This window comes from Pezoporus flaviventris, unplaced genomic scaffold, assembly GCF_033815535.1.
Source record: "Pezoporus flaviventris isolate CSIRO_AGI_PZ_B2104156 unplaced genomic scaffold, CSIRO_AGI_Pfla_v1 ptg000107l, whole genome shotgun sequence".
In the NCBI taxonomy this organism is placed as follows: Eukaryota; Metazoa; Chordata; class Aves; order Psittaciformes; family Psittacidae; genus Pezoporus; species Pezoporus flaviventris.
Window position 1 is genome coordinate 1,764,195 of NW_026892655.1, and position 14,099 is coordinate 1,778,293.

The 14,099-nt window shown below is 62.5% G+C and overlaps 1 protein-coding gene across 1 annotated transcript; it reads left to right on the forward strand.

The window, feature by feature from the left end:
• Nucleotides 1-1,222: 1,222 nt before the first annotated feature.
• NGFR (nerve growth factor receptor) lies at nucleotides 1,223-12,039 on the forward strand. Its single transcript, XM_061477744.1, is given in 11 exon segments — nucleotides 1,223-1,353; nucleotides 4,550-4,559; nucleotides 4,562-4,690; nucleotides 7,802-8,052; nucleotides 8,054-8,162; nucleotides 9,791-9,820; nucleotides 9,823-9,855; nucleotides 9,858-9,931; nucleotides 9,933-10,029; nucleotides 10,591-10,755; nucleotides 11,149-12,039. Coding segments are annotated over 11 exon segments (1,242 nt in total). The 5' UTR covers nucleotides 1,223-1,311; the 3' UTR covers nucleotides 11,451-12,039.
• The last annotated feature ends 2,060 nt before the right edge of the window (nucleotides 12,040-14,099 follow it).

Genomic DNA, 14,099 nt, shown 5'->3' on the forward strand with positions numbered 1-14,099 from the left:
TCGCTTCCCTCCCTGCCCATCCGAGCTGCGGGTGGGCATCCCCTGCTCCACAGCTCATCCTGCTCCGTCCCCACCTGGTCCCAGCACGGCTTTCTGGCTGTCAAACCCATTGCCATGTGGCTCCCACATGTGTTCCCGTGTCTCCGTGCCGGAGAACAAACGGCAGCGCTGGCTTCGGTTTAATCCCATTGAAAGACAAGGCTGCAGACAAGGGACTTCCCTTAAAGCCCTTCCAGGCTGCCCGGAGGAGCAGTGAGAGCCGGCCAGGAGCAGCTCATGCTCCTCTGGAGGTCGATAATTTGCTTTCCAAGAGGAATTCCAGCTGAGCTCTGCACAGTCCCGGGCACTTGGATGTGACCTAAGGGGGGAGCTCAGAACTCTCGGGAGCTGTGGAGTTCCAATGGTCGCAGTGGTGGGAAACCTGGACGTGAGCATCACTATGGGGAATGCCAGCAGCACCTGCAGAGCCCGGAGGGGTGAGGAAATGAAGGACACGAGGCCAGATCCCCTGGGCAGGTGACAGAGGTGGTGAGTGAAGGTATCTCTCCCCCATCCCAGCTGCAGGAGCCACCCCAAGGGCCGGTGACGGCGCCTCTGGGCCATTTTCAGCTGCTCACCCTCACCAGCGCCACCAGAAAGCCCACTTCACCTTTCCAGTGAGCCCCACAAAGAGCATTGTGCTGCTGGCACATCAGGGTGAAGCTCCTCCAGCTCCAACCCCTGCCACGGGCTGGGACCCCTTCCACTGGAGCAGCTTGCTTCAAGCCCCTGTGTCCAACCTGGCCTTGAACACTGCCAGGGATGGGGCAGCCACAGCTTCTCTGGGCACCCTGTGCCAGCGCCTCAGCACCCTCACAGGGAAGAGCTTCTGCCTAAGAGCTCATCTCAGTCTCCCTCTGGCAGGTTCAAGCCATTCCCCTTGCCTGTCCCTCCATCCCGTCCAAAGCCCCCCTCCAGGTTTCCCGCAGGGATGGGGACAGATGGATCACCGGACGCGCAGAGCACAGGAGGGGGCATGGACACAGATGGACGGGCGTGAATAATTGAGGGGCTGGACAGAGGCCGAGCCCCCAGATCCCTTCGTGGGAGAGCAGCGGGGCTGGGGGGGGTCTGGTCTTTGTGTGCCGGTGGCGGACGCTGCTGACTCGGGCGCTCGCCGCGATGCTCCAGGGGCGGAGATGAGGAGGAGGAGGAGGAGGAGGAGGGGGAGGGACTTGCAGCGCTTTTCTGGCTGCCGCCGAGGCAGCGGGCGGCAGAGCGAGGGCAGCCGGGCCAAGCACCGGCTCTGGGGGGGTCACCGGCCCCGCCACCATGGCCGGGCTCCTGCTGCTGCCGCTGCTGCTGCTCCCGGCGGTGAGTGCGGGGCCGGGGGGAGTGGGCGGGGGCCGGGGGGATGCGGGGTCCCCGCGGGTCCCGCATGTACCGGGATGGAGAGAGCCGGGAGGGAGCGCGGCCACGGGGTCCCGGGGGTAACGGGCGGAGCGCGTCTGGGTGCGGAGGGAGAGCGCCCGGGGACGGAGTGAGCCGGCGATGGGGACCCCAGGGGTGGCTCGGGCCCCTCTGGTCCCGCTGCACCGCGCTGTCAGCCCTTTCACACAGGGAAAAAGGGTGGTAAGAGCCCGCAGGCAGGCAGCAAGGGGGGGGGGAAGCCGCCCACCCCCTGGTGCCTTCATCTCCTGCCATCCCGCATCCCCAAAGTCCCCCTGGACTTCCCCAGCTCCAAATTCGCTGCCCAAAGCGAAGGGCGAGCCCCTGGGATGGGCATAGGGAGCGCCGGGGACACAACTTCAGGGCATGGGGGCCAGGAGAGAGGAAAGAGCCCGGAGCCGGGTGGGCGCATGAGGATGGACCCAAGTACCCGGGGGGATGGGGGGGGTGGCTTTTGTTGGGGAAGGATTTGATGGGGTCCCAGAGGTCTCGTTCGGCAGCCGGACACCTTCCGGGCAGGATATTAAAGCCGGGGCTGTAGCAGTTTCGTGCAGAGACTGAGGAGAGCAGTGGTGTTTGAGGCTCCTGCCCCCGCACGGGCATGGGACCGGGCTGGCCCAGCTCCCCAGGGACATTTAGCGGCGATGGGCGGGGGGCAGGAAAGGCAGGAGCTGTCCCAGCCGTGTGGATTCAAGTGATCCCACCCCAGGGAATGACCCAACTCGGGCAGCCCCTGGCTTTGGTGTTCCCCGGCTCTCTGCAGCCACCTCCCCGGGTCAGAACCCGCTTCCTTGGGGCTGGATCCGTCCCCCCCCATTACAGCTGCCGGGGGTGCACGGGAGCAGCCCAGCCGCTCCCCCCAGCCCGCACCCGGGCAGGTCCAGATGTGCACCCGCCGCTGCGGCCGCCCCAAACCTCGGCAACCCAGTGCTCGTTGGGGGAGGCAGAGCCCCCGCAGTGCCCCCGTGCCCGGGGCTGGCCGGACCCGCCGGGCTCAGACGTGGCTTTTCGCTGCTGCCCGAAGTCTGGGGCTTGCTCGGAGCCGGGGTTTGGCCTCTCCCAGGTTTGGAGCTTCAGCCAAGAGAGGCAGAGCCCGTCTGCCAGGCTCGGGGGCAGTTCGGATCCAGGCTTGCCGCTGGGCCCGTCTCCAGCTGGAGCATCCCCTCCCTGCTCCCCTGCGAAGCGCTGTTCCGTGCCATGACTCTGGAGCGAACGGTGCCCAATTCCCACCTCGCTTCGCTTCCTCCGAGGCCACCTCCTCAGCCGGCAGCGCCTGTTCGGACACACAAACCCACCGACACGACTCCAAAAGCAATTAAAAGCTTACAGAGGTGTCGCCTGCACCTCCCATCCGTGCCCCCCTCCTTGGTCCAGCTGTCAAAATGCTTTATGGTGTTAATACCTGCGGCTTTGTCAACGGGAGTTGTGTTAATAACATGCACATTTCAGCGGGCTAATGCAGACCATGTGCCCCTCTTCTGAGTGTGTTAATCTTTATGGGGCTTTCAGTGCTCAAGAGGGAGAGCTGAAAGGGAAACGCAGGCAGAGCGGGGGGATGCAGCACCTGGGGCTGGAAGTTGTGTTTGCTACAGCATTTAGGAGCATTTGGGGGGCGGGGGGGCGGGAAGGCGCTGGCAGCGCCATGGGGAGGGGACCTGCGGCCACAGGGGTCTCTGGGGTCAGCTAATGGGGGCCCGGGTGTCACACAGAGGAAGCAACGCTGCTAGGTCCCATCCCCATGGGTGCAATGGAGCTGCCGGCAGCTGCCGGCAGCGTGGGAGAGCTGCTGCTGCCGGCCCAGCCTTCCCCAGCCGTATCTATAGCCGGCACATTCGGCTGCTCCCCCGGCTGCTGCTGCCCCAGCCGCGGGGAGGGGGAGTGGGGGTCAAACCGCGGCCCAAACAAGCCGGGGCTGGAGCAGCGGGAGGAGCTCCAGCAGCTCTGCTGGCCCCCAGCAGAGGGGTGCATCCAACCTGCTGCGAGCCAGCCCCTTCGGCACCCCAAACCCATGGCCCGGTATCATTCGGGCTGCCCGGAAGCCCCCCGCACACCGAGCCCTCCTTCTCTGCCAAGCTGGGGCCCGGTGCCAGCGCTGGCTGCCAGGCTGGGCAGGGAGGAGAGCACACGCTCTCTAGCGCAGGGTAATTGGAGCACTTTGTCATTCAGATGCCTATAATTGGCGCTCCATTGTCTCCGCCGGGCCGGATGCTGCCGGATGATGCGCAGCGAGCTCATAACGCCGCATTGTGCAGGGCTGACGAGGCATCCAGATGCACGGGGAGGGGGAGCTCCCCCGAGCGCCCGCTCAGTTCTTCCCCCACTCCCCAAATCAGGCTTAGTTGGATGCCAAAGGCATGGTCCGAGCCTGGACAAAGTGCGAGTAGAGGGTGCAAAAGGAGCCCTGGCAGAGGCTGGGTCACCCACGAGCATCTCGGCAGCCCTGCACTCAGGCAGAGATGCTTCGTGCACCACACAGCCATGGCCAAGAGGGGCTTTGGGGGGCAAGCATCCTGTAAATGCACCCCACTCCCCAGGCTGCAATGGGCATCTGCAGGTGGCCCTGACCCCATGGCTCGTGGCACATTTATTGCTTCCATATGTTACAGCAGGTTTGGGAAGCAGATACACTTACTTCCATTAGACAGTAACGTTGCTGAAGCTCTCGGTGCTCCCTTCAAAGTCTTCATTCCATCGGGGGGGCTGAGTTCTGGTCCTTATGTGCAGCAAGAGCCGCCCAAGGTCTCCAAACCCTTCACTGCTGCAGGGGCTGTAGGCAGTGCCCTGCCTTCCCCCAGGCTGGCAGGGGCTGAGCCCTGCAGGACGGCAAAGCAGCCTTAAAGAGAGGAACAAACAATGCTGTAGCCATGCAGAAAAGGCCTTATTCCCCCTCCCAAAATACCTGCCTATGGTGGCATGGGCTTTCCTGAGCTCCCTCCGGCGCTAGAGCTGGGCAGAGCTGAGCAGGTTCCACACAGGGAAGTCGTTTCTGTGTTTAACGGGAGCTCCCTTTGCCCCTCACTTGGGATATCCCCCAAAGCCTGGATGAGGGCCCCTTCTCCGCCTGCCCCTGCAGGGAAGGTCCCACCCAGAGGTCACCTCCTGGCTCTGTTCGCTCCGGCAGGGACCCGCCTGGGCTCCAAGGAGAGGTGCTTCACCAAGATGTACACCGCGAGCGGGGAGTGCTGCAGAGCCTGCAACCTGGGCGAAGGGGTGGTGCAGCCCTGCGGGGTCAACCAGACCGTCTGCGAGCCCTGCCTGGACAGTGAGTACCTGCTCCCCTCCGCATGGAGCCGCAGGGGGGCCGGCACCGGGGCCACGGCTACTCGGGTCTCCCCAAGCGCACCCGCCTTCCCTCCTGGAAGGGAGGCTCTACCCTGCACTTCCCATCTCTACACGGGCACCAGGCTTACCCCTAGCATTTCCCCAAAGCATCTGCCCTGCTCATCCCAGCTTTCCTCGTTTTGGGACCTGTTGGTCCCAGGCACCTTTCCAAATCCCCCTTCCAGCTCCTCTCTCCTCCTGAGGGCTCCCAGCCCAAGTTGCGTTGTCCTCCCCACTCTGCGCTGGTCCCGCATCCATCCATGGGATGCCTCTCACTGAGCCACCTGTGTTATTTCCCCTTTTAAAGCCTTGAAAGGCTGCAACCTAAATTTTAAGTTTGAGAGAGAAGCAGCAAATCACAAAGATCCCCCAGAGAGAAGGGAACAGTTTTCTCCTGGCCAGCTCCAGGCACATTGCCTGTATCAAATGCTTCATAAATGTCAGTTGGAGATGTGTGCTGGAGACCTGCTTAAATGCTTACAGATGAAGTGGTCCAGCTATTACTGTTTAAACAATGCCATGATAGGTATAAGCAATCTGCCCTTCACATTTACTGCTGCAAAGCCTTTGAAGGCCTAAGGACAAGTATTTGGGAGGGAAAGCAAAGCCCAGATTGTGCTGGGGATGTGATTTGGGAGGGGGAATGGACAGAGCGTGGCTTGGGCAGAGCAAAGAGGAGGCAAAGTGCAGGGAGGAGCAGAATAAGCAGAGCAGTGTCAGGGCAGTGCTAAAAATACCTCTGCTTTCCTGCACAATCGATGAGCAGAGCTCACTTCCCTGTGCTGGCTGCAGGATGAATCCCACCGGCCGCAGGCTCCGGGATGCTCCAAGGATAATGCTGTGGTACATGGTGGGATCCCTCCTGGGCTGCAGCAGGCTCCAACCCCTCCATCCATCCACTGTGCTGTCCATCCCCATGAGCCCTTCCTATAGGAAGCCTGTCAGGGCTGGAAAGCCAGGGAGTCACTTTGCATCCCTAGGGATGCTCAAAAGAGCCCACTTCCCATCAGCAGCACTTCCAGCCTGGCACATGGCTTGTTTCCCCAGTTTCTTTCTGGGAACTGAGGGGATAAAGGGAATGTCTACCCTCCATGAGGACATGGATGGACCAGGACCATGACCTGGGTGCCATCTGGAAGCCCATGGATGCAGATACAAGTGCCACTGCTCTGGCTTGCATCCCAGCTCCATGTTGCCCCAGGCCAGGCACTTGCACTTTTGCAGGTGGGGTAACATCAGGCAGCAGCTCTGTTGGGTCAGGAGCTGAGCTGGAAAGCACCAGGACAAAAGGCTCTGGTCCCTCCCTCCATCCCTGCAGGAAGGAGGGCAGATGGGAGCAAACTGCAGCCGTGAGACCTCCCAGCATCGCACACAGACAGAGAGCAGAGCCCAGGGCTTCATTATCCTGCTTAGCTCTGCTGCTGCTGAACCAGCAAGGCCGAGTGCTGCGGGCAGCTGCCAGTCCCCCTCTCCATGCCTCGGTTTCCCCCACACCCCTTCACCTGCATCCCACAACCCTGCCACCATGGAGCACCTCTGTGGGATCGCCCTCACTTACCTGCACAGCAGAGGGGGCTCACCCCGGGGCAGCATCTGGCCTCCATCACCCTAGAAAGAAACAGCACCCAGTAGGGAGCCAAACCCACTTAGAGAAAGGGAGCAGCAGAGAGGCTGGGAAGCCCCAGGCTGAGTTATCCCCCCCCTCCCGCAAACCCTCCTGCTTTATCCCCCCGCCCTGCCCCAGCTGCAGGCTCCCGGAGTTATTAATGCAGTGTGGATTAATCCCAGCGCTGGGAGCTGCTGGGTGCGGGTGCCCATGGGGTGACTCACGGGTGCGTGTGCTGCAGGAAGGAGAACGCTCCCCGAGCTCCCCTCTGGGCCGAGAGTGGGGTTTTGGGGTGGGAAGAGGGGGAAACCTGCGGACCCCATCATCGGTCCCTGCTGGGATGGGGACGGGGTCTCCTGGCCCTGGGGCTGTGCTGGATGCTGCGGGCGCTGGGCAGGCGCAGACGGCCCCTGCCTTGGCAAAGCCTCCCCTGCCTGCCAGGCGTGAGCCAGGGAGGAATGTGGGCATCCCCGCCCGCACCTCGGGCTGCCTCCGAGCTCTCCCGCTGGATCCCTTCCAATTCAGCAGCCAAAGAGTCGAGCAAAACCCTGCTATCCCCGAAGCACTGCCAGAGCCAAAGGCTCGGGTGGCCGGAGGGGACGGTCCCTGCAGGAGCCCGCTGGCCACTTGCTTCAGTTGATGGTCTCTGCCCTCCCCTTGCCAGCCAGCCCTGACGGCTGCCTCATGATTTATTGACGCCTTCGCCAGCCTCCATCGCTGCGGGTGGGAGGGAGGGAGCGAGGGGGCCCTGCTGGAATCTCGGCTGTAATTGCTCGGCTCAGATACCTCGGCTGCCACGGAAAATGTGCCCACTCAGCTCCGGGCCTTTCCTGGCCACTTCCCTGCTCTAATGGTGCTATCAATAATTCACAGTAATGCAAAGGCTGAGCTCAGGTTAATGGGAGCAGAGCGTGTCCTGGTGCTGCTCTGGCTCTGCTCGCTCCGTTGTGCCGTGGGGCAGGCAGCGAGGCAGGGGCTGGTGGAGCATCCCAAGGCAGGGACCCCTTCCCACTGGAGCAGCTTGCTCCAAGCCCCTGTGTCCAACCTGGCCTTGAACACTGCCAGGGATGGGGCAGCCACAGCTTCTCTGGGCACCCTGTGCCAGTGCCTCAGCACCCTCACAGGGAAGAGCTTCTGCCTCAGAGCTCATCTCCGTCTCCCCTCTGGCAGGTTCAAGCCATTCCCCTTGTCCTGTCCCTGCATCCCTTGTCCCAAGCCCTCTCCAGCTTTCCTGCAGCCCCTTGAGGCACTGGAGCTGCTCTGAGGTCTCCCCTTCAGGAGCCTTCTCTTCTCCTCTGGCCTGGAGGAGGAGGAAAAGGCACAAACCCATCTCCGTGGCCCGGCACCATCTGGGATGGGACGCAGCCACTGCCAGGACCGAAGTGGCTGCAGGGATGGGGATGCGGTGCTGGGCCCGCGCTCACCTCCCGCTCCGCTCCCTGCCAGGCGTCACCTACTCGGACACGGTGAGCGCCACGGAGCCGTGCAAGCCCTGCACGCAGTGCGTGGGGCTGCAGAGCATGTCCGCGCCCTGCGTGGAGTCGGACGACGCCGTGTGCCGCTGCGCCTACGGCTACTTCCAGGACGAGGCGAGCGGGAGCTGCCGGGAATGCCGCGTGTGCGAGGTGGGCTTCGGCCTCATGTTCCCCTGCAAGGACTCGCAGGACACGGTGTGCGAGGAGTGTCCCGAGGGCACCTTTCTCCAGTGAAGCCAACTTCGTGGACCCCTGCCTGCCCTGCACGACCTGCGAGGAGAATGAGGTGATGGTGAAGGAGTGCACGGCCGTCTCGGATGCCGAATGCAGAGGTAACGCCGCCTTTCCCACGGCAGAGGGCAAAGCAGGGCTCACCGGGGCTTCTGCCTCAGTTTCCCTTTGCACCACAGCCATGGGGGACACAGGGTTCGAAGGGAGGACCCCAGTGTCTCGCTGAGATTCCAGCCCTCTGACATCGCAGCGTGGATGCAATCCCTCCTACCAAGGCAGCGCTTACCAGAGCCGTTTCCCTTGCAAATGCCCACCCCCAGGGTCTGCCCAGCCCTCCCCGGGGTATTCCTTGGCTGGGCTCCCGGCAGGACGCTGCTGCTGCAGGTGCAGGCGCTCTGCCGGGCGGCTTTTGGTGCCCGGGAGCAGTGAATGGGGCCGAGAAGTTCGCCAATCCCAGAGGCTATGCTCAGCGCTCCTTGAGCCTTCATAGGAGGGAACTTGGGTTTCCAATGGGAATGAGCTGCCCTGAAGCGCTGGGGAAACCGGGAACAGCCCGGGAGGGGTTCGGTGCCCAGGGGAAGGGGCAGAGCATCCCCCCAGCACCCCGGGCTGCTCCTTGGCAGCCGCAGCGCCGTTCCCAGCCGCATTGAAAAGCGCTTTGTCCCGGGCGCCGCTGGTGCCCAGCGCGGGGGCAGCCGGAGCGGCTCCCTCGGGAGGGTCGAGTAAATGGAGGCACAAGTCAAGGAGCACAGGGCCAGCTTTGTGAGCTGGCAGCGGGGCCCTGCGGCAGCGGCCGGCCGGCCACCGCAGCGCCGTTCCCAAAGGGCAGCGGGGCCTGGCTGCGGGCCACGGCGGGGAGGGCAGGATGCCACCATGGCACCCGCTCCATCCCGCGCAGGGCAAGCCCTTGGAGAGGGGTTTGGGAAGGAGCCAGCGCCCAGGGAGGGGTTTCCCCAGGGCAAGACGAGACGTGTCCACTCGCTGCCTGGGTGCGGTGGGAATGGGTCACTCCCAAGTGGGGCTGGGACTGGGGGGGGGCTGCAGGCTGGGGCTGGAAAGGGGCAAATCCGGGCTCTGGAACTTCTGGGTTGCCTTGCACAAGTCCTGGTGCAGGTGGGAGATGAGGGGGAGGCAGCTGGGGCTGATGCTTGGGGCCTTGGTACCAGCAATGGGAGTCCAGGGCTCAACGTGCAGGCTGCATGGGGTGGGAAGAGCTGCAGGGCTTGAGCAAACCCAGTGCTGGACGAAGCAGAGCTCACAAAGCCATGGCCATGACCAGGCACCACCACTCAGGGCAGGGGACAGCTTCCACTTGTCCTGGGGACAATGTCTGGGGACAAGGGGATGGGCAGAGCTGGCACCTCCACAAGCCCCACGGCCTTTGGAGAAGGTCCATGCTGCACGGCTGATCTCCTCTTCTCTTCTCTTCTCTTCTCTTCTCTTCTCTTCTCTTCTCTTCTCTTCTCTTCTCTTCTCTTCTCTTCTCTTCTCTTCTCTTCTCTTCTCTTCTCTTCTCTTTTCTCTTCTCTTCTCTTCTCTCTTCTGTCTTCTCCTCTCTTCTTTTTCTCTTCTCTCTTTTCTCCTCCTCTCCTCTCCTCTCCTCTCCTCTCCTCTCCTCTCCTCTCCTCTCCTCTCCTCTCCTCTCTCTCCTCTCCTCTCCTCTCCTCTCCTCTCCTCTCCTCTCCTCTCCTCTCCTCTCCTCTCCTCTCCTCTCTCTTCTTCCCTGCAGACCTGCACCCGCGCTGGACAACGCACACCCCATCCTAGCAGGCTCCGACAGCCCTGAGCCCATCACCAGGACCCCTTCAACACCGAGGTGGTGCCCAGCACCCTGGCAGACACTGTCACCACCATCATGGGCAGCTCACAGCCCTGTCCTGAGCCGAGGCACCGCCGACAACCTCATCCCCGTCTACTGCTCCATCCTGGCAGCCGTGGTGGTGGGGCTGGTGGCTTACATCGCTTTCCAAAAGGTAGAGGAGCAAGGCAGCACCGTGGGGCCCTGGCAGAGGAGTTAGGTGGGGGGAACGGGCTGTGCCCCCCTCTGCAGCCAGAGATGTGGCCAAAGCAGAGGGAGGTGACCAGGCTGGGGGGTAGGAGGTGGGCTTCCAATCAGGCAGTTGAGGGGTGAAAGAGGGAGATGGCAGCAGAGTGGGGGCGCAGGGAGGGGAGCCCTCATTGCATCCTGCCCCTGTCAGGCCCCTGCACGCTGCGGCGGCCGTCATGGCCCATCAGCATCAGCAGCGCATCCCTGGGCAAGCCGGGGCTGGTCCAGCGGCTCCCCGGGGGCTGGAGACACCCCAAAGGTCCCACAGGCAGCCCCACGCTCTGGCAGCGCAGCTGCATTCTTGCAGCAGATCCGTGCAGAAGGAGCCCTGCCCTGGTCCCCTGCAAAGCTCAGCGCCCTCAGACTGATTTGAACTGATCCCAGCCCCACTGAGCTGCGGGAGGAGCGCTTCTCCCTGCGCCGAGCCAGCAAAGGGGCTCCGAGCCGTGGGCCCTGCCCCTGTCACCTCCCGCTGCCCTCCTGCAGGTGGAACAACTGCAAACAGAACAAGCAAGGGGCCAACAACCGCCCCGTGAACCAGACGCCTTCGCCCGAGGGGGAGAAGCTGCACAGCGACAGCGGGATCTCGGTGGACAGCCAGAGCCTGCACGACCAGCAGCCGCCCAGCCAGAGCACCCAGGGGCCAGGTAGGGCGAACTGGGTGCTGCGGGGTGGGCGAGGGACCCCTGGGACGGGCTTAATGCTGCTGCGCTGACTGGATGAAGGGCTCGGGGTGTTGGCTGGTGGGAAGCTCAGTGTGACCCAGCAACGTGCACTTACAGCCCAGAGCCTGCACCGTGCTCACCCCGGAGCGTGAGCAGCAGTTAAAGGGAGGAGATGGAACCAGAGGACCTTTAAGGTCTCTTCCAACCCAAACCATTCTGCGATCCTCCTCCCCTCGTGCGCTCTGGGGAGACCTCAGAGCAGCTCCAGTGCCTACAGGGGGCTTTGGACAAGGGACGGAGGGGCAGGACAAGGGGGGCTGAGATGGGACCTTCCAACCCAAACCATTCCGTCCCGCTGTGCCTCGCCCTCCCCAGCGCCCAAGGGAGACGGGAGCCTCTACGCCAGCCTCCCCCCCGGCAAGCAGGAGGAGGTGGAGAAGCTGCTGGGCAGCTCGGCGGAGGAGACGTGGCGGCAGCTGGCGGCGGAGCTGGGCTACAGGGAGGACCTCATAGACTCCTTCACGCGGGAGGAGTGCCCGGCCCGGGCCCTCCTGGCTCACTGGTCCTCCAGGGACACGGCCACGCTGGACGCGCTGCTCGCGGCCCTGCGCAAGATCCAGCGCGGGGACATCGCCGAGAGCCTCCACAGCGACTCCACCGCCACCTCCCCCGTCTGAAGGGCGGCCCGGGGGCGGCCCCGCGGGGTCCCCTTCCCCCTTCCCCCCCGCGCCTCTCCCCTCCCCGGCACCCGGCGCCCCGGAGGGGAGGGTGGGAAGGAAGCGGGGGCTCCCGGGCCCCCCCAGCTCCCAGCCCTCTATGCACTGAGCTCCTGTTTCCGGTATCGCCCCCTCCCGACGCCGCCTGCCCCCGGCAGCCCCTGAGCGGTTGGATGCGGGGCTCAGTCCTGCTCAGCGCCCGCAGTCCCTCTGCCCCAGAGCATCCTCTGCAGCCCGGCGAGGCTGCGCAGGCACGGGAACCTCTTCTCTGCCCCCTTCAGACCCTTCCCCTTCCTCCCTGAGGCTCCAGCTCTTCTCTTCCTCCAGCCCTTCCTCCTTGTCCCACCCCACCGCTACCCCCTGCTCCTCCCCAGCACCCTGAAATCCAGCTGCTTTCCCAAACCACAGGGCTGGGATGAGCACAGGAGAACTGGAGCTGCTGTACCAGGATTTGGGAAGGGGTCTGGTCCTGTGACACCAAGGTGGGGGCGCTGGGGGAAAGGACTTGGCTTCCAGCAGCCCAGCCTACACTGTGAAATGTGGGGGGCACGGCTCCATGGGTCTGCCATTGAGCTCCACTCACGCTCCATTTGAGGAGCAGCCGGCAGCATCCCAACACTGAGGTGCCAGCACCACCTCTCCTCAGAGCTGGAGCTCCATGGGGAGGACATTGAAGGGCTGAAAAAGTGCCTGCCCGCAGCGGGGACGTGACAAAGGGCTCTGCTCATCCTCACCCCTTCGCTGCATCAAGCCAGGAGCAAAGCCACCCCTGCTGCCGTTGCACTGCCCCTTCTCGCCCACAGACACAGCTTGAAAGGGCTCCTTCTCCTCCAGCACTGTGAAGGGTGGCTCAGAAACACCCCCGCCTGCTCCCCTGGGTGCCCTTTGCCTCTACTCGGGTGCTGCCCATCCTCGGTGCACCCCCGCCTCTCCGTGGCACCCATGGGTGCTGCCACTGTGGTCCTGGGGAATGTTCCCACCGCAGCTTCTCACTTGCCTGAAGCATCACGAGCCTTTTGCAGAGGAAGGATGAGCCGGTGCTGGCTCCATCTGCATCCATGGACTCCCCCTTCGCCTCCGGGATCAGCAGAAGCTCTTTCCTGGAGGCAGGAGGTGCCTTTCCTCCCCTTCCCTAGGGAGATAAGCAAGATGTGTAAATAATATCATGTCCTTTTACTATGTACTCGATGTTTGTGTGTGATGCGGGGTGATGGCCCTGCCCCGGCCCCTCCTCTTCCTCACAGCCTGCGGAGCTCTCGCTTTACAGCCCAAGCCTTCAGTCCCACCTTGTTTCTTGGCCTTAAAGACTCAATGGGGAGGCAGGAAAACACCTGCACATCCCGAACCCACGGCAGCAGGTCCAGGAGGAACTTGGGAAAGTGGAAGGATTTGTTCCCAGCGGAGCTGCTGGGTGTCAGGAGGGACAGCTCAGTGCTTCCAGAGGGATCAGAGCCTGCGTCAATAGGATTTGAGTGCCCAGATCTTTCCAGAGCTTTTGGGAATTCTGCCTGTGCTTTGGATGCTAAAGCAGCACAGGCTGAATCTGGATCTTCAGGATGAGGTATTTGACACCTCCTGCTCTCGTGCAGCAAAAGAGCAACGATCCCTTTGGATGAACAGCAACGATCCCTTTGGATGAACAGCAACGATCCCTTTGGATGAACAGCAAAGATCCCTTTGGATGAACAGCAACGATCCCTTTGGATGAACAGCAACGATCCCTTTGGATGAACAGCAATGATCCCTTTGGATGAACAGCAACGATCCCTTTGGATGAACAGCAATGATCCCTTTGGATGAACAGCAACGATCCCTTTGGATGAACCCCTGCGACACTTTGGCTGCTGGCTGCCCGTGTCAAACCCCTTGGTTAGAAACACTTGGATCCCAGCAGGGCTGCGAGTCCCAGGTACAAATCCTGAACCTCTCCCATCACTGAAATCCAAGGAAACCCGAATTCCCCCCCCAACTTGCAGTGGGTGCCTCCGGCTTTCAAACCTGCTGCTGGGGCGCCGGCTCCTACCGGGCCAAGCCATCTGCAGGGATGCTTTCGGGATGCTCTGGTTGTCATCAGGTTGTTTCCATTGGTCCCTTGTTTTGGGGAAGTGACTCAAACACAGGCTAAGGGTGACTGGAATAAAAGTGCCCAGATCAAAAGCAAAGCCATGGGCCCGCTTCAGCCTCAGAAGCCAAACCCGGCCCTACCTTTGCCAGCTGGAATTTGCTTTCCTTCAGGACAATCTTGCCACGGTCTCAGGTCTCAGTTGCCATAAGGGAATTCCTCAGGGCTGAGGAAACGGAGACAAACTCAGCAGCCAAAGAGAAGCCGGGGGCTGCCTTGAGTCCCTGGCTGCAGGAATCAGCGTATTGAGGAAAAGCAAGGAGGGAAAACCCAAGCCAAAGTTCGTGCTCGTCGGTTCGTTGTGTGTCCTTTTCTAACGCTTCTGTTGTACAAAGAACGTGTGTTTCTCCACTCACCCCTGTGTAATTCCAGTTGGATTTAGTAGGAAGTTTTCTGGTGAAGAAATAGCCATTGTAGAAGGGTTTTGGGGGGGTTTGTTGGGGGGGTGTGAGCAGCATGAGATGGGGGGGTGATGCACGGGGGTGATG